General features: G+C 39.5%; 1 protein-coding gene across 2 annotated transcripts in view; it reads left to right on the top strand.

Moving 5' to 3' along the window:
- The window catches only part of prex2 (phosphatidylinositol-3,4,5-trisphosphate-dependent Rac exchange factor 2), a 240,000-nt gene that overhangs the window by 171,484 nt on the left and 49,228 nt on the right, over positions 1 to 19,288 (top strand). For both annotated transcript variants that reach the window (XM_037534146.1, XM_037534147.1), the window contains exons 32-35: positions 4,495 to 4,700; positions 7,906 to 8,008; positions 9,771 to 9,914; positions 10,504 to 10,618. In XM_037534146.1, the coding sequence (XP_037390043.1) occupies positions 4,495 to 4,700; positions 7,906 to 8,008; positions 9,771 to 9,914; positions 10,504 to 10,618 (568 nt within the window). The remainder of the gene's footprint in view (positions 1 to 4,494; positions 4,701 to 7,905; positions 8,009 to 9,770; positions 9,915 to 10,503; positions 10,619 to 19,288) is intronic.

The raw sequence follows: 19,288 nt of genomic DNA on the forward strand, positions 1-19,288 counted from the left end.
GTCATTCCAAAACATTAACTTTATTCTTCTTTAACCATTCTTTGGTAGAACGACTTGTGTGCTTAGGGTCGTTGTCTTGCTGCATGACCCACCTTCTCTTGAGATTCAGTTCATGGACAGATGTCCTGACATTTTTCTTTAAAAATCTCTGATATAATTCAAAATTCATTGTTCCATTAATGATGGCAAGCCATCCTGGCCTAGATGCTGGATCGTGTTTCACAGATGGGATGAGGTTCTTATGCAGGAATGCAGTGTTTACCTTTCTCCAAACATAATGCTTTTCATTTAAACCAAAAAGTTCTATTTTGGTCTCATCCGTGCACAAAACATTCTTCCAATAGCCTTCTGGCTTGTCCACGTTATCTTTAGCAAACTGCAGATGAGCAGCAATGTTCTTTTTGGAGAGCAGTGGCTTTCTCCTTGCAACTCTGCCAGTGTTCTCCTGATGGTGGACTCATGAACATTAACACTACCCGGTGTGAGAGAGTGTGTCAGTTGCTTAGAAATTACCCTGGGGTCCTTTGTGACCTCGCCGACTATTACATGCCTTGCTCTTTGAGTGATCTTTGTTGGTTGACCACTCCTGAGGAGTGAAACAATGGTCTTAAATTTTCTCCATTTGTACACAATTTGTCTGACTGTGGATTGGTGGAGTCCAAACTGTTTAGAGATGGTTTTATAACCTTTTCCAGCCTGATGAGCATCAACAACTCTTTTTCTGAGTTCCTCAGAAATCTCCTTTGTTCGGGCCATGATACACTTCCATGAACACGTGTTGTGAAGAGCAGACTTTGATAGATCCCTGCTCTATAAATAAAACAGGGTGCCCACTCACACCTGATTGTCATCCCATTAAATGAAAACACCTGACTCTAATTTTACCTTCAAGCTAATCCTACAGGTTCACATACTGTTTCCACTCACAAATACAGTGGGGAAAAAAGCATTTAGTCAGTCACCAATTGTGCAAGTTCTCCCACTTAAAAAGATGAGAGAGGCCTGTAATTGACATCATAGGTAGACCTGAACTATGAGAGACAAAATGAGGAAAAAAAATTCAGAAAATCACATCGTCTGATTTTTAAAGAATTTATTTGCAAATAATGGTGGAAAATAAGTATTTGGTCACCTACAAACAAGCAAGATTTCTGGCTGTCACAGACCTGTAACTTCTTCTTTAAGAGGCTGCTCTGTCCTCCACTCATTACCTGTATTAATGGCACCTGTTTGACCTCGTTATCTGTATAAAAGACACCTGCCCACAACCTCAAACAGTCACACTCCAAACTCCACTATGGTGAAGACCAAAGAGCTGTCGAAGGACACCAGAAACAAGATTGTAGACCTGCACCAGGCTGGGAAGCCTGAATCTGCAATAGGCAAGCAGCTTGGTGTGAAGAAATCTACTGTGGGAGCAATAATCAGAAAATGGAAGACCTACAAGACCACTGCTAATCTCCCTCGATCAGGGGCTCCACGCAAGATCTCAGCCCGTGTGGTCAAACTGATCACAAGAACGGTGAGCAGAAATCCCAGAACCACACGGGGGGACCTAGTGAATGACCTGCAGAAAGCTGGGATCAACGTTACAAAGGCTACTGTCAGTAACACACTACGACGCCAAGGATCTTGCAATGCCAGACGTGTCCCCCTGCTTAAGCCAGTACATATCCAGGCGCGTCTGAAGTTTGCTAGAGAGCATTTGGATGTTCCGGAAGAGTGTTGGGAGAATGTCATATGGTCAGATGAAACCAAAGTAGAACTGTTTGGTACAAACACAACTCGTTGTGTTTGGAGGAGAGTGAATGTTGAGTTGCATCCAAAGAACACCAGACCAACTGTGAAGCATGGGGGTGGCAACTTCATGCTTTGGGGCTGTTTCTCTGCAAAGGGACCAGGACGACTGGTCCGTGTACATGAAAGAATGAATGGGGCCATGTATTGTGAGATTTTGAGTGCAAACCTCCTTCCATCGGCAAGGGCATTGAAGATGAAACGTAGCTGGGTCTTTCAGCATGACAATGATCCCAAGCACACTGCCAGGGCAACAAAGGAGTGGCTTCGTAAGAAGCATTCCAAGGTCCTGGAGTGGCCTAGCCAGTCTCCAGATCTCAACCCCATAGAAAACCTTTGGAGGGTGTTGAAAGTCCGTGTTGCCCCAAAACATCACAGGAGATCTGCATGGAGGAATGGGCCAACATACCAGCAACGGTGTGTGCCAACCTTGTAAAGACTTACAGAAAAACGTTTGACCTCTGTCATTGCCAACAAAGGATATATAACAAAGTATTGAGATGAACTTGTTATTGACCAAATACTTATTTTCCACCATTATTTGCAAATAAATTCTTTAAAAATCAGACGATGTGCTTTTCTAATTTTTTTTCCCTCATTTTGTCTCTCATAGTTGAGGTCTGCCTATGATGTCAATTACAGGCCTCTCTCATCTTTTTAAGTGGGAGAACTTGCACAATTGGTGACTGACTAAATACTTTTTTTCCCCACTGTATGTAATATTTGAAGTATAATATTTTTGTGTCATTTGTTTAACAGGGTTCTCTTTATCTACTTTTAGAACTTGTGTAAATATCTGTTAATGTTTTAGGTCATTATGAAGAAAAATTCTAAAGGGTTCACAAACTTTCAAGCACCACTATATGTTATAAGCCTGGCATTTAAAGGGGTCAAATATGCTGTTTCTGTTTCTGCGCCTTTAAGATGAATATATATATATATATATATATATATATATATATATATATATATATATATATATATATATATATATATATATAAAGTAAGTGTATATGTAAGTATATATACACTCACATATATAAATGACGGCTAATGTGAATTGTGCCTTGTTTACATAGCAGTCAGAGCTGAAACACTTGAGTAGGTGGGGCTAAACTACTGGAAGCTGGTGGATGTATGTTAATGTGTTGGCTTTCATGGCATCATAAAAGCACTGAATTCAACCGAGGCTTGCAAAAGTGTTTACATGCAACGTCAAGCTTTTTTGTCTGAATCTTAAAAAGCCACTGAATGTTCCTCAATTAAGACACTTAAAAATAACTCAGCGAATTCAAATCATAACAAAATATCTCCTCTGCTTATAAGCACATGTGGTGTGAACCAAACACTTAGAATCTGCACTTTGTACAGAGTTTCTCTGATTGTTTCAATGAGCAGAAGATATTTGAGGTATAACCACCGTAGGGGACACTGAACATAAGGAGCATCGTTTAAAATCACTTAGTAGAGTATCATTCATCTTTAAACCTTCATAGAGTTATTCACTAGCTGGTAATTGATGGGGGAATAATTTACCATCTGTAATTGAGTAGCCCTCTAAATCACATGTGAAGGATCAACTGTGCATTTTCACTGAGCTTTTCATTGAGCACTAAGCTCTATTTAGTTACTTTGAAGAAAAACGATGTAATACAGACTCCACTGTTTCCCAAAGGTTGCGGGCTGAGGATGCTAATAACATTTTGCTGCAAAAAAAAGAGAAAAACTGCAGGCGTTCATTATGAATTCAGGCAGAGTTCATGAACTCATTTTGAAGCGGTGTTGATTTGCGTGATGTTTTTATGGGACATTTTTCTCAAAACTGCCTCTTGGTTATTACTTCTGGAACCATGCGCCCGTGTTTTTCCTCTATTCTTAATGCTTTATGTTTTGGAGTTCCTGAACGGTTTGCAGGTTCAAGATTTTGACCTTTCTGTTGGTTCTGAATTATAGACTCAGAAAGGAAGAGGCAATTAATTACAGAATGTTTATATGAATTATGCATAAGTTGAACATCTTTTTTTTCATCTTTTCTCTCTTCATCTCTTGATCTTTTCATTTACCATGCTCTCTCCTGCTTTCTCACTCGCTCTAATTCTTAGTCCATTTCTCTCTATCACAGATAATTCATTCTGTGCTTCAAGTAACGGTACTAACAGAGCATCACCGAAACAATATGGATGAACATTTAGAGAATTAAATAGCCTCAGCTTCATTTACAGAGACTTAAAGAGATGCTAGAAAATCATTAAGGATAATAGTGTCTTAGTGCCGATTACAGACAGATTTAGATTAAATTCCAATTCAGTTTTCAATTATGAGACGTAAGAAAAGCATTTAAAGTATTAAGAGTGTTTCAGTTTCAGTTAGTACGATTATTGTGATCATGAAATTCAAAGGGTGCATGGAAAACCCCATGATTTTCTTTGTAATAAAAGAGATTTATGTGTGTAAGCATTGTTAAAATACAAAACACGCCATTCTATACAGTCTGTTTGTGGACAATAAGCTGCAAAGCTGCAAGCTGATTTGCTATTACCTAAATCAGCTGATAAGCTTAGATGATATTCACAAATATCAAATTAACAGACGTCATTTACTGCTGCTACCTGAAAAGTGTTATAACAGCAATCAGAAGTTACAACATGTCTCAAGAATGGCTTTTTATGCTTTTCCATCACTCTCTCTCTGTCTCAGACTCGGAGGTGCAGTTGCGGAGGGATATGGTGTTTACTCAGAGTTTGGTTGGAGCAGTTTGCTGTTTTTCGGAGCAGTTTCTGGCCATGTTGAATCAAACTCTGAGTGGTGAGAGTGAGGGGCAGGAGAGCGCTCGCCGCTGGCTCGATCAGATCTCCACCACTGGCCTGCTCATACACTTCCAGTCTCTACTCTCCCCCCACCTGGTGAGTGTTCTAATGTTATATATAGCACTTATAATAGCATCCCTGACCCATACTGAAATGGAGAGTGTCACTGTTGTGCTGAGTAGGGACCACCATCCAAATAATAGGTATTTATCAGCCTTCCTGTGGTCAAAAACTGACCAATGTAGGGTAAAGGGGGGGCTGATAAATTATGCAGCAACAGATGGGCTACAGTCTGTAATTGCACACGAACTTTCCATTGTATCTCTTCGAATGCCTCAAGTCCTGTTACACAGGCTGTAATGATTGAGATTGTTCTTCAGTGTCCTTCCCAATTCCCCTCTTTTCATTTATACCCAGCTCCCTGGAGGTCAGAGCTCTGTATGTGAATCCCTCTTTGTTGCTGTATTGAACGGATGGCATGCTCTGTGTGTTTTCTAATTTACGCTGGCTGTGCTTGTGTCAGCCAGGCTGAGGATCATGGAGGATTAACGTCTTTGTGTAAAGTGTTTGTGTTTCGGGTCCTGGTTTTGGTTCACTTTTTACCTGACCATGATTGGGTCCAAGGGGATCAGTCCGCTGTGTGTGTGTGTGTGTGTGTTCAAAGTTTGTTCTGACCACCAGAGATTCATTTAAACTATCTCATGACTGTGTGAGTTATACTACTGTCAAATAGGCCCCAGTACACTGTGAGCCTGATGTGCTGAGCCTTTATGTCAGTTTCAACTCGTAACAAATGCCTGCTGCCTTTGTTATGCATGGTTATACAACAGTTAGTTCTGACAACACAGTCTGATTGGTTGAGAAGTGCTCTGCATGTGCTGATACTTATGATAACAGCATATTTCTTTCACTACTAATGTATCATTCTGCTGAGCAGCAGTTAATGAGGAGCTAAATGATGAGTTTCTGCTGTATCACATTCAAAAAGAGAAAACAGACGCATTAGATAACTTCTATAACATAACATTTGTCCTGCAAGCCATTTGGTCAGGTTTTGAAGAAGACTCCATCAAATTCTGAAGCTGTCATTGCCACCAAACAAGCTTTTTGGTCCACAGCTGAGATGGCAGATTAACAGTGAACTGAAATTAGCCAGAAACAGTCATTATCATTATTATTTGGCAGACAAGATGGGCTGTGAAATGCTTTACACACTGTATGGAACAAAACAACATTCAGGTTGAAGTAAATATTGAAAAAGCTGAGCTGAACCTGATATTGCGACAGTTTTGTGGCTCTGTCCATAACACGAAAGTGTATTACTTTCTTGGCAGAAAGAATTGTCATAATTACAGCACCTTTATTACAAAGTTTAAGGCTTCTTTGCTTTACTTTTCTCTTTTTTGACAACTATAAAAGTAATAGGTTATGAGCTGTTTACATGGAAAGAATTTGGTGAAGATACTGGAAGTCTGGCTGATTCAATGTTTCGCTCAATTTACTAAAATTGGAACAATTTGCTGTGACAGATTTGATTTCAAACCTTTTAAGCCTTATAAAACCAGGCCTAAATTTGCATTAGGGGCTCAAGAGTCATGTTTGAAGGCTTTTCCTCACAATGATAGGATCAGATTGAGGCTTCAAACTCATGGCAAAAAAGTTTATGAACAGAATTACACTATTAAACTCAATACGTATTCACACATCTGGCTCTCTATGTCTAAATGTTTGCAGACACCTGTTATCTGAAATCAAGCGTTTTTCTGAAATCAAGGGTGTTACTAGAGGGTTTGTACCCTTTTGCTGCATTACACTCTTTTAGGAAGGCTTTACAGTAGATATTGGAACACTGCTGTGAGGATTTGATTGCATTCAGGTGAGGTGAGGTCAAGTACTGATGTTGTATGATCACAAATGTCACTCCAACTCATCCCAGACATATTGGAAGGACCTCAGTCACTGCCAAGAACACAGATCCACTGCTTCACTGCCCAGTGCTGGGAAGTATTATGCCCCTCTAGCCAAAGCTTGGCATTGGGTATAGTGAGCTTAGGGTTATGTTTGTCTGCTCCAGTGCGTCCCATGCTATTGGTCAATGCTTTTCTAGGGGAATTATACATGTGGGTCAGTGAGCAAAGTAGGTGGCCTAGACCTACCCAAGTTACGCTCAAGAGTAAAAAACTTTCCCCTACTGAATGGCTCACTCTGCGAGTTTTGGAAGGCAGTTATTTTCCTTTTTCCTCAGTTTTTGCCAATTATTTCTGAATTAAATTGCAAAGATAGCGGAGAGGCAGTCTACTACAAACGTTTAACACTGAGGCCAAACATGATAATTAAGTAGCGTGTCAGAAAAAGCGTAGAAAATAACCCCTGTGGCCCTTCCCTGCACTTTTTCTAGCTGTAATGTGTGTTTTCTCAGCAGCAGAAGCTTTTTTCTCTTATCTCCACCATGCTGGTGTCTCCTCTCCACCTCTCCACTCAGCCTGTAGAGTGAAGGAGGTTACACTGCCTAACCCACAGGGAATTTCTCAGGCTTCGTGGGCCGCTACATGAAAGGATGGTAGGACAGGGTGAATTAAACGCTGAGAGAAGCCTCCAAATGAGCCTGGGGTGACTGTCTGAAATCTTTGAAATGTTTCGGAAGCAGAAGAGCAGCGTTCAGCATCATCCTGAGTGAGATTTAACTGAGAGAGCTGTAATCCTGAGCCAAGGGCAGACTGGGTTTTTTACAACACCAAGAAGAGAGAGAAGAAGCATTGAGAGAGAATTTGGGTGTGCAGTATATATAGACACATATAGAAATAGTTTATTTTGATTGCATTTTTTCCAGACCCTGCAGATATATAATGAATGTCAAGTGGTTCAGGTCTTTTAGCTGAACAGCATCTCAATTACCAGTTACATCAGTCAGAAAGTGTACTACTTGTCAATTATTTGACCTGTTAATAAAAATATGTCACTTATGTAAGAAGGTCAGTCTGGAGATTTCTTTGACCCCACCCCCTTCTGTAATCAGGGTAAATGGAGGACTTTTTAAAAACTATGAAAGACTTTCATTTATCTTTTTTTTTATACTAGGGCCGCATGCTGGCACGTAACATCTCATTCTGCTGAATTGTGCTTGGGCCCCGCAAATTGCTGCTTTGGCTGTATTACGCATTATATTCTTTTTTTTAAGCATTATCACTATTAATACTTTAATAAAACAGGGTTTTTTTTACAGACTGATTTTCCCATATGGACTCATGCAGCAGAGTTGAACATGTTAGTGTAGTGATGTATTACTGTCTTGTTCTTTCAGACAGATGAACAGGCCATGCTGGAGGACACTCAGGTGGCTCTGCTGGACCTGGAGAAGGTCACCTTCTACTTCAGACAGTTCGATGGGGAGTCGCTCGTCGCAAGTAAGTGAAGGACATCACGTCTGAGTGAAGGATGTCACGTTTGCCTTATCAGACAGAGCTACACTACAGCAAGGGCAGAAGTCTTAGGCTGTTTTCAAATGTAAAAATCAGGCATGTGCACAGATAGACATCAGTGGGGGTTTGACCCCCTGGCCTTTTCCCTCCTAGACTGTACAAGAGCCCCCTTAGCTGGCTTGTCTAATAATTACATTTTTTGTGGCTGTTCTTCAAGATCTTTTTAAATTAGGCTCAGCTCAATCTCGCCTAGGAATTGAGCTTCCTGATGGGCGCCCCCTCTGTTGCAAGGCTGACCACCTGCAGAGATTTTTCATTAACTGTTGTGGATGCACACATCACAATAGAACTGGAAAGTATACCAGTTAACATTGATAATTTATATAAGAAAGTGCCACATTACATAAACAAACAACAGTAAGGAGCGCTAATACATTGCTTAACCAAGTTTCTGTTATTGTAAAAAAAAAAACAAAAAAAACCAGGAATTTATGCCAGGCTTTGAGTTCTTATGTTACGGAGCTCATGGACGGACATGTGATTTTTTTTCTTTAGGCAAAAAATCTGGTGAGCACCAGATAATGTGGGGGTGAGCACACAATACTATCAAGTACTAATGAGCGCTAATACGTTGCTTAACCAAGTTTCAGAACAGAAGTTTCATAACAGAAATTTCAGAACAGAAATTTATGCCAGGCATTGAGTTCTTACATTACAGAGCCCCTGAGGGGATGTGTGATATTTTTTTTAGCTAAATCTGATGAGTGCCAATAACTATGTGGTGAGCACCCGATACTAAGGGGTGAGCACACATTATCAAGTATGTACCAGTTAGTGGTGAGCGCCCGATATTAAGTGGTGTGTACCCAATATTAAGTGGTGTGCACCTAATACTAAGTGGTGAGCACACAACACTATCCAGTATTTACCTGATATTAAGTGGTGAACACAGGATGTTATTGAGTATGTAGCACCAGATACTAAGTGGTGAGCACCACATGCTATCAAAGACATTTACCATATCTTTATCTGGTGCTCACCTAATAGCATCTGGTGCTCAACACATAGAATCAGGTGCTCAGCACGTAGTATGGGGTGCTCACCACTTAGTATCTGGTGCTCACCTTCAGGGGCTCCATACTTACATAGAGTTTAAACTCTGATGTTCAAAAAAAAGTTTCTGCAAAACTGGTGAATAGCCCTGTTAAAACTGTAATGAGTTCCTCCAGATTACTGTTGTTTATTCTGTGCATTTTAACCAGAATTCTGAATGGAATATTAAGATAATTAAACTGTGATGAAGTTTTACATTTTTCACAATTTCACAATTCTGTAGGAATCATTTCTTAAAGATGTGTACTTGAATCAAGTCATTGTGTAGACTGATATTTACACCACTTGTACTTTAATTATGACTGTCTTGGGCATATATCAGCTAATACACATATAAAAGGTTCTTGATTAAAGGCAGTGTATAGAACCATGAACATTAAGGAATCGTCTAAATGCTTAAATGGGTCTTCTCTATGATGGAGTGCCTCTATTATTCTGTTAGTATTTGTTGCTGTTGTTAAGTTAAAGAACCCTTGTTATGTGCTCTGTACTCAATAAATTTAATTTTAATTTATTATTTATGAAGCACATTTCAGCCTTGTTTGCCCACATCTACAAGTCCCCATAAAGTTTTTATGTCGTAGTGTTTCTTGACATCCTCTGTGTTTACTCTGTGTTTGTTTTGTCTGTGCAGACATGCCCATCTCTTATCAGGTGGAGGGTACAAGGCAGGCTGTGAAGGTGTTTTTCTATCTTGAGGGTTTCTACTTCCAGCAGTTGCCCCAGAGACTGAGGCATGGAGGAGGCTTCAAGATTTACCCCGTCCTCTTCACCCAAGGTGTGTGTGTATATTTTAATATTTAAAACATGCTTATTTCATATATATATATATATATATATATATATATATATATATATATATATATATAGTGGATGCAATAGCAACTGCTTAGCAATACCATAGCAACTACCTGATATACCATAGCAATGGCATTGGAACTACTTAGAATACAATAGGAACAGCCTAGCAACATCTTAGTAGCCACCTGGGAAACCCTAGGAAAAACCAAGCAACACCTTAGCAACCACCTGGGATACCATAGGAACGACCTAGCAACACCTTAGCAACCACCTGGGATTCCATACCAATGGGTCTGTCAAGCCACCTTAAAATTTGTTCAGAAACTTTCTTCCTCTAGTTTGTTTTTATGTTTTAATATTGACTTATAAAGCTTGAGATATCAGTATCATAAATGTAACTGTAGACTTTCTTTGTTTATCCATTTTAATGTTTGAATTGCTGCATGTAAGCTATAGCCTTTTGTTGTTGGTTCCCCCGACTCAACAGACCAAATTGGACCCGTGGTTGCGAATGTATATGTTAATAAATGTCTTCGTTAGTAACGTCTGGTCTGTTTTTCCCGCAGCATTGGAGAGTATGGAGGGTTATTACTATAGAGACAGTGTTTCTGCGGAGGAATATCAGTCCCAGATTAATGCAGCCTCTCTGGAGAAGGTCAAACAGTACTACAAACGACTCAGGTAGGATTATAGCTCACATAGACACGGCTAGAACACTGTACTTTCACAAACTTCACTCCTCTCCCATTCGACCTTCACATCTGAGTGGCTCAGTTATCACAATGTAACTAAGCAATGTGGAAAAACCAAGGAATAGGTGTTTGCATATGTATACATATATCTTCCGTTCCCCTCTGGAGACGGAGTTGGCGGCTCATCTGGCCTGAAATGCTGTCTGAATATCAATGGTGTCTGTGTTAAAAAGAAGAAATAATATTTTGGAGAAAGTTTCAGAGTCTAGCTTTTGATGATGCTTGAAGACGGGCACATTTTAAGTATATCAAGGCGATCTGCCAAACGTGATTGTGCTGCCTAACAGTGATAGGTGCTTCACATACATCCTATCACAGCCTTCTTAGAGAAGCTCAATAGGCAGAATCTCAGCATCCAGCTCACATAATAGAAGATATTCAGTATATCTTTTTGCTCTTGTACTATGCTTTTAAAAGTGATGGATCTGAGAATATGTTTTAAAAGGGGAATTCCACTAAGGGTTTGCATAAATTAGTCATTAAGATGTACAAAATGTTGTTCAGAATGGTTTGATATGAAACGGTTCACTGTAGGGGAACATACAGACTCAGATTTCTTTACAGTGTTGGCAATTAAAACCAAGGGTCATAATGTTTTTAATGCAAATAATGTCATTTTATTAACCACCTGAATTGACCTGCATGTGTCTTATATGTTTTGTATGTAATACTGATGATGGTTAAATAGTTTCCCTCCGGCAGTATTTTTCCTCATAACACCCTACATGTACTTCTCCACCCTGAATCAATTTAAAAGATCTATATAAAGCAATGCTTCAGACATCACACTGTGTATTCATAACCATTTTATGTAATAACTTACTTAGCTTTTAGAGACATTAATTCTTCAGACATCTAGTTCCTATTACCACCACTGTGAACATTTTGACTTTGTTTCTCTTGAACAAAATATTTCACATCAAGCTACTCAATCACTTCGTTTAAATCTTAAGCATTTAATTATCATAGACATTTTGAGACACATTGCTGGAATTTTCTGTTAAGTTCTTCTCTATTTCCAAGTGTTGAAGTGTGAATTCAGCACAATTGCAATTGATGGGAATTGAAAGGGAAAGGAAAACATTACTTTCTGTACTGTGACGCATTTGTGAGTGAATCAGGGAGGGTCTCTGAGCTCGCTGTACTTTTTTGTTGTCTCCATGATAAGTGGTGGGAGGAGAGATGAAACATGGTATTATTATTTTTGCCTCTCCACAGGGGCATGATCACGGTGATTAATAACACTGTGATGTCATTAATCTCAGTGTTACTGATCTCTGCTAAAGCCTGAGTCATAGCTATTGATCAGTTATTGATCTCAGGGCTACTGAGTTCTACTAAAGCCTGAGTAGACTGATAAATCAATGTGGTGATCAGTTATTAATCTCCGTGTTACTGAGCTCTGCTAAAGCCTGTGTAGACTCATAAATCATTGTAATCACCAGTTATTAATCTCAGTATTAATAAACTACTTTGAGGGATGATGAAACTAACAATCTCCTCAATAGTGGACATGTTTGTAAGTAATGTTCAGCATTGGTGATGTACTGGACTTGTGTGAGTAGCAGTGGACTTGAACATGCAGTGGAAGAGAAAAGAAAAAAAGTTGATCATTTCAGAAAAATGATAGCAAACATATTAATAGAAGAATTTCATGAAGAAAATTGCCATACAGTAACAGCAAGGAACAGTGTGAATTAAGTAAAAAAAGTATACTGAATTTTCCACATGTGTGTTATGTATTAATATGTATTTTAAATATTCTAAATGTTCTACTCTAAAAAATTGGAATATGTTTTTTATACATATATATTGTAGCAGAATACATGACTGAATACATTTTGGACAGTGTATTCAATTATGTATGTTGTACTGTGCATGTTCAGTTGAAAATTATCTTCATGGACTGTAGTTCTACATGAAGTCTTAGGCTGCATTAACATGTTGGCATTCACAAAATAGTTGCTTTGTGCTTCGTTCACCAGCAGAACTGGTGTAATCAGTGATGAAATGTGTTTAAAACATTAAGTTGTGAAAAGGTACAAATATGTATCTTGTGAATGTAGTGTACTGAAGTCATTTAAGGTAAACTAAGGCACCTTATTTAAGACGTTAGACTATTAGACCATTGTTGTATTTTTGGGGGGTACATTTACATTGTTTGTACCTTGATGAACAAAAGTGTATGTGTACAGTGCCCTATTTTCCCAGCTATAAACAAACACTCAGCAACCATGTTTCCAAACAAACCAACATCTGGTTCATTCCAACCACTGCGGCTGACAGCAAGAGTTGTGTACTGCTGACCACAACAGTACGTTGTCACTGCCGCTGGCTGTGGCAGACTTTTTTGTCATTGCGCCATTGAGAGAAACGCTACATCCAATTTACCCTCATCTGTCTACTGTCATAACGTAAACAAAGCATAACAAAGTCATAATAAATATCTCCTCTTAAACTTACAAACACAAAAATGTATGAATTGAAAGATTACACACCTTCTCTTTATGTCTCATTGAGATTTTCCTGAGAAGTAATTCGTATGGAATTGCAAAATGCTTGCATTATTGTGAGCTATAGTTGCACCTTCAAAATATTACTGATGCTAAAACAGGAGCTGCTTATATGCAAGGCGCTTTGGTTTTCTGCTTGGTCTGCTGCGACAGGATGCAAGAACTCCACATAATTAGTCACAACATGCTGCACCCAGTCCGTTTTGTTGCTGATATTCATAAAGAGATATCTGCCATGCTGGCATATGGTGTGCATGGCCATAAGCTGGCCATATGTGCGCTCAACTGACCAAAAGAAAATCTGGCCTGGCAAAAACACAGTGGAAAATAAGCTAGTGTTTGCATTTGAATGTGATAATTTAGAACAAAGTTAGCGTTCTTTGTCTACAACAAATGGTGGCTTTGGCTTTTGCTTTCCAGCAGACGGCGAGCTGTGCTGAGTCATTTTTATTTTCTGCTGAGTTGTTGCATTTGGGGAAAAAGTCACCTTGTTCTCATGTAATAACTCAGTCTCTGTACTCTGCTTCACACCTCAGAGAGAACGAATATGCTGCTTATTTTTGCAGAGTGATGATGGTGGCATTCAAGAAATGCTCCAAATTAATTTATTGACTGAATGTTGAGAGTGAGCACAGAGGTGGGAAAAAGAGAAACTTCTCAGCTTTCAAAATGTCGGCCGTCCAATTAATTCCTGACATGGATATAGATCAGGCATAACTGAGCTGCTACTTCAGTCAAAACACATTCCCTGTTTTTGTACGTCTTTGACAGTGCCTTGTTACATCCAAGTGAGTGTACGTGTAATAGAAACTGTCAGGTCTGTGGTGCTTTCTAGGTAGAACTTTAATAGGGCCTGAAATTTTGATGTGGACCTGAATGTGAATTTTCTGACCAAGCCTGACCCAAACTGATATACAGCTTCTCGTTTTAAGCCCAAACCTGACCCGAGCCCAACAAAATTCTGTCTCTGAACCTGATCCAAATCACATCATCGTGTTCTGAATCTGAAACTGACGCTAGACTGACTAGTACTGTATTATTATATTTTAAATCAGAAACTGACCCGAGTACAATAAAATTATTTCCCAACAAAAACTACATAATCAAATTTTAATTTTGTCCATCACCCAAAGTGCCAAGTAAAACCATAGCATCAGATACCTCGCAGTGACAACAGTCATCATTAGAACACCGACCAATAAAAAAGAACAATACAATATAATAAAATAATCCTGTCCGAAATTGAAATATAGCAAGATTTGTCCATCCATCCATCCATCCATCCATCCATCCATCCATCCATCCATCCATCCATCATCTTCCGCTTCTCCGGGGTTCGGGTCGCGGGGGCAGCATCCTAAGCAATGAAGCCAGACCTCCCTTTCCCCAGCCACTTCCACTAGCTCCCTCGGGGGGATTCCGAGGCACTCCCAGGCCAGCTGGGCGATATAGTCACGCCAGCGTGTCCTGGGTCTTCCCCGGGGTCTCCTCCCGGGTGTACTTGCTTGTGACACCTCCCAAGGGAGGCGTCCAGGAGGCATCCTAACAAGATGCCTGAACCACCTCAACTGGCTCCTCTCGACGTGAAGAAGCAGCGGCTCTACTCCGAGTCCCTCCCGGATGACCAAACTTCTCACCCTATCTCTAAGGGAGAGTCCAGACACCCTGCGGAGGAAACTCATTTCGGCTGCTTGTATTCGCGATCTCATTCATTCGGTCATTACCCAAAGCTCGTGACCATAGGTGAGGGTGGGAACGTAGATCGACCAGTAAATCGAGAGCCTTGCCTTATGGCTCAGCTCTTTCTTTACCACAACAGACCGGTAAAGAGCCTGCATCACTGCTGACCCAGCACCAATCCGCCTGTCAATCTCCCGCTCCCTTGTACCATCACTCATGAACAAGACCCGAGATACTTAAACTCCTCCACTTGAGGCAAGAGCTTATCCGCAACCCAGAGAGGGCTCTCCACCCTTTCCCGCCTGAGAATTTGTTTTAATACTAAAACTCTTTCTGAGCATAGAATTTTTAAATATGTTGAATATGTTGTGTAGAACATATTGAGCATATATGTTTGGCTAAACAACACTTTGGCTGAACTAAACTACTTTCCTGAATCAGTTGACTCTTATGTCCTGTCATGAGTATGGATCTTGCGGGCCTCGGTACTGAGTGGGTAACTCCAGTTTAAAAAAGCACTGAAAGTAGTGAAATTATGGGGGAAAAAACCCAACCCAAGCCTGAAACATCTGAGAAATGATGTCCGAACCAAACAGTAGAATAATGAAAATTTGTCATTGTTTATATGTTATAGTTTAATAATACTGCATATAATGAATAAGGCAACTTTATGCAGTTGTGACTTCTGTATGAAAGCTTCCTGACCTGCACGATTTTGGCTGAGTGGGGTTTGTTTTTTGCTGAAAGGCAGGTTGGGTCATGCCATGATTCAGCCAAATGGTGAAGCAGAAGGCTTGGCAGTGAGAGAGTGACCTGAGCACTTTGAGGACTATCAGGATTAATGGAATTGACAGAAGAGCCTCCTGCTGTAATGAGAGGCAGATGTGAGGGGGAACACACGCTGGCTCTGTGAAGGACGAATGAGAAGAGGGAGAAAGGCAGGAAGAGACTGAGAAAAGAGAAGATAGAGAGAGAATTAGGTTGAGGAAGGAGAGGGGAGCTAAGTCAAGAGTCAAGAAGAACTTGTGAGAACTTAGAATTGGTGAATATACTGTGACATGCACTGGTCACTACTAGCACTGCAAGCACATCAAAAAACCTTTTTCATTTACTGTCACTGAACCTCCTCTACCTCCCCCATAACTTCAGTCTATCACAAATTCATTCAAGGTATGATGTTAATATTTACTGGACAACTTGTTATTGACAAAAGTAGCTTGTCTTTACCACATTTAAAAAGAAATGCAAGGTTCTGGGACGTCAGTGAAAAGTAATTCATGAGATTAGACGGTTGCGCCTTTCAGGACCCCTCAAATTTTGTCAGGCTTTGGTTTCTAGATCTGGGTGATATGGCAAAAATACAATATTACAGTACTTTGAATTTTGCAAGATAATTGTCAAGATATGTTTTGCTTTCCTCAGATTTGGCACATTTAAAAAATACATGATTCTATAAGATTCATCCGATTTCTTAAATCATACAAGAACACCGTAGTAAATTGTAAATGGTTTAATTGCGCATAAAGTTTATTATGTAATTTTACAAGTGCTCAATATGAACCTCCTCCAGGTGTGCGGACAACATCAGCACCATGGGCAACTTCATCACATACTCGATTAAGCATGTCGGGTGTCACTGTACTCACCGCTCTTTCAGTGCAATGTAGACCAATTGGTATGTGATTGGTTCCTAGGCATGTCATGGTTGTAAACATATGGTGCTTTGAAATCTAAAGAACCTTTTTGAATCACGCTGTACCTTAACAAACTAGGGGTACTACTTTTTATTTAACATTTCACATCCTGTGCTGCACTATATCCAATAATACCTGCCTAATTATGTTGTCTTTATGATGAAACATGCAGTTGGTCAGGGTTCTTTAATTACTAACAATATCCACGCTATGCTCAGAAAAGTAATTTATTATGATAATGTTAAATATCGTCATATTTACCTGCCCTAATGGTGCCATGAGTTCCGTGCAGGATCAGGCAGAATTGTATAACACTATATTGAAGTTTCGACTAAAATTTAAGGTCCTACCACTTTTAACCTGTCATAGGACTAATTCCCACAGTTTGTTTTTCCTTCAGTCTGCTCGGCCTGCAGCTGTGCTGTCAGCTGTCTTCCCTCAGCACCTTGTTATCTTGCACTGATCTAATGGAGCTGAGCACTGTGGCTGGTGTGGCCACAGAATGAAAGAGAGAAATTGTCCTGTATCTTTCTCTCAAAGTTAAACTTCACTACCCACCAAACTTGCACCTACACTGGAGCCGTCACTATGTGTGTATCCTTTTGCTTTGTAAGGACTAAATTTCCAGAGGATGATGATCATTTTGTCCTTGACTTATTATTTAAGTATTTATCCAAACACTTCTTTTTTAGTAATTACTATAAATGGTTTAGTAACTACTATAATCCTGATATGCTGATATACATATGGGCCTTTAGAGTTTTAAAATATAAATAATTCCATGTTCATTATTAATGTCCTTTTAAAAATGTTCAGTGTATTTTAACAAAAGTAAGGAAATAATGCTATATTTGAAGCTACTACTATAATTGAAACCATGATTATTTTTGTCACTGATACTGTGAAATGATGTGCCATTCTCTGTATGTATGAATGTGTACAGTGTAAGTAATGTACTGCTGTTGGGATAAATAACATTGCCAAGAGGAATCTGAGCTCTAACCACAAACACATCTCTGTCTGTGCTATAAGAGAGCATCTTTGAGCTTTGTGCGAGGATGATGTTGTTGTAAAGTCAGTCACTAGCAAAGCTCATTCTGGGGGCGTGGTTGGAGGGGTACTTGCAGGGAGGGCTTTGCTTCATTGGAAAACCAGAGAAAAACAAAAGTTTTGTGGCCCAATTTTAAAACTGAAAGAGCAAAGCCATTCCTTTTTGAACACTGAGGTTAGGATTAGGGTTCGGCCTTAAAAAATGATTATATGTAGATGTAGATGTAATTATTATATGTAGATAGACTCAATTGCTGTCAGAATAAAACCACATATCTCCAAAAAGGTAACTTTACAGGAGATGGAAAAAAACTATTTTACTTTTAATGTAAGTCAATGGAACCAGACTTTCCTCTAAGTCATTTTGGCCCATTTTATTTTGTCCATTCTCAATGAAATTTAAACGTAGTGTAAGTGACAAAAGGTATTTTCAAATTATGTCAAAAACTGAAAACCGGCAAAAATGGAGATACAAGGTTTTCTTCCAACAGTAGAAATATATATATTTATATATATTTAGGGGGCAGTCGTGGGCTGGAGGTTAGGGATCTGGCCGATCCCCAGGGCCGACAGTCCATGACTGAGGTGTCCTTGAGCAAGACACCTAACCCCCAACTGCTCCCCGGGCAACATTTCTACCTCTGGAACCCAGAGACGGGTCGAGTGACCTGAAGGATTTTAGCTAACATCCACTTTCAGGACTTCAGGGGGTAGGTTGAAATCTCTGGGACTTCTAGTGCTAGTATGTGTGTGTTCACTAGTGTGTATGTGGTGTTTCACTTCACGGATGGGTTAAATGCGGAAGTGGAATTTCCCCGGTTGTGGGATCAAAAAAGTATCACTTAACTTAAACTGTAAAAATCAACCTAACAAAATACTTTATATAGTAACAAGCAATTGAACTACTTTTATTCTAATTAAAAAGTACTCTGATAAAAAGAATTGTTCATTCAGTTTTTAGAATAAATAAAACTAGTTAATTTACTCGTTACCACATGAAGTCATTTTTTTAGGTTGATCTGATGAGACATTTTTACTGTGTACCTATGGGACATGAGCCCATGTCCTGACAATGTATAAAAACAAACATCTGTATGTGGAGGCAGTGGGTTTGATTTGGGCTTCCTCTGATCCTCATTGTCTCCCACATACCAGATGTGCTTTGAGGTAGGCTGTCATTACTCATGAAGTGATTTCAGTCATCCAAAACCATAAACTAATCTGCAAATCACAAGCATGTGTGAAGCTTCCTAGGGGTCCATTCTGACCATTTATTGAGTACAGAACTCCAACTTAAAGCTGATATGAATACACAGTTTTTGTGCCAACCATGTAGCTGTAAGGGTATGTAGCACATACACTCAGGCCATGAGAGAAATTTATTGCAAACAAAGAATTCTTTTCTGTTTATGCTCATATTTGTTATTGTCATGTCTGGTATTAATTGCTGAGAACAGTCTCTCTTGGATAAGGATAGGGGGTAACATCCAGTCGTAGCGGAATGGTTTCGAAATGGCTCCGTTGAGATAAAATCACATTTTCCTATCTTAACTTTTATGTCAAAAAATGTTTTATGCATCTCAGTATAAATATGATTCTGTCCCCAGTGGATGCTTTTCCCAGCATTTCTTCTGAAATCAAGTGTTTCATGGTATAACAGCC

The sequence above is a fragment of the Pygocentrus nattereri genome, chromosome 24 (assembly GCF_015220715.1).
Source record: "Pygocentrus nattereri isolate fPygNat1 chromosome 24, fPygNat1.pri, whole genome shotgun sequence".
Classification (NCBI taxonomy): Eukaryota; Metazoa; Chordata; class Actinopteri; order Characiformes; family Serrasalmidae; genus Pygocentrus; species Pygocentrus nattereri.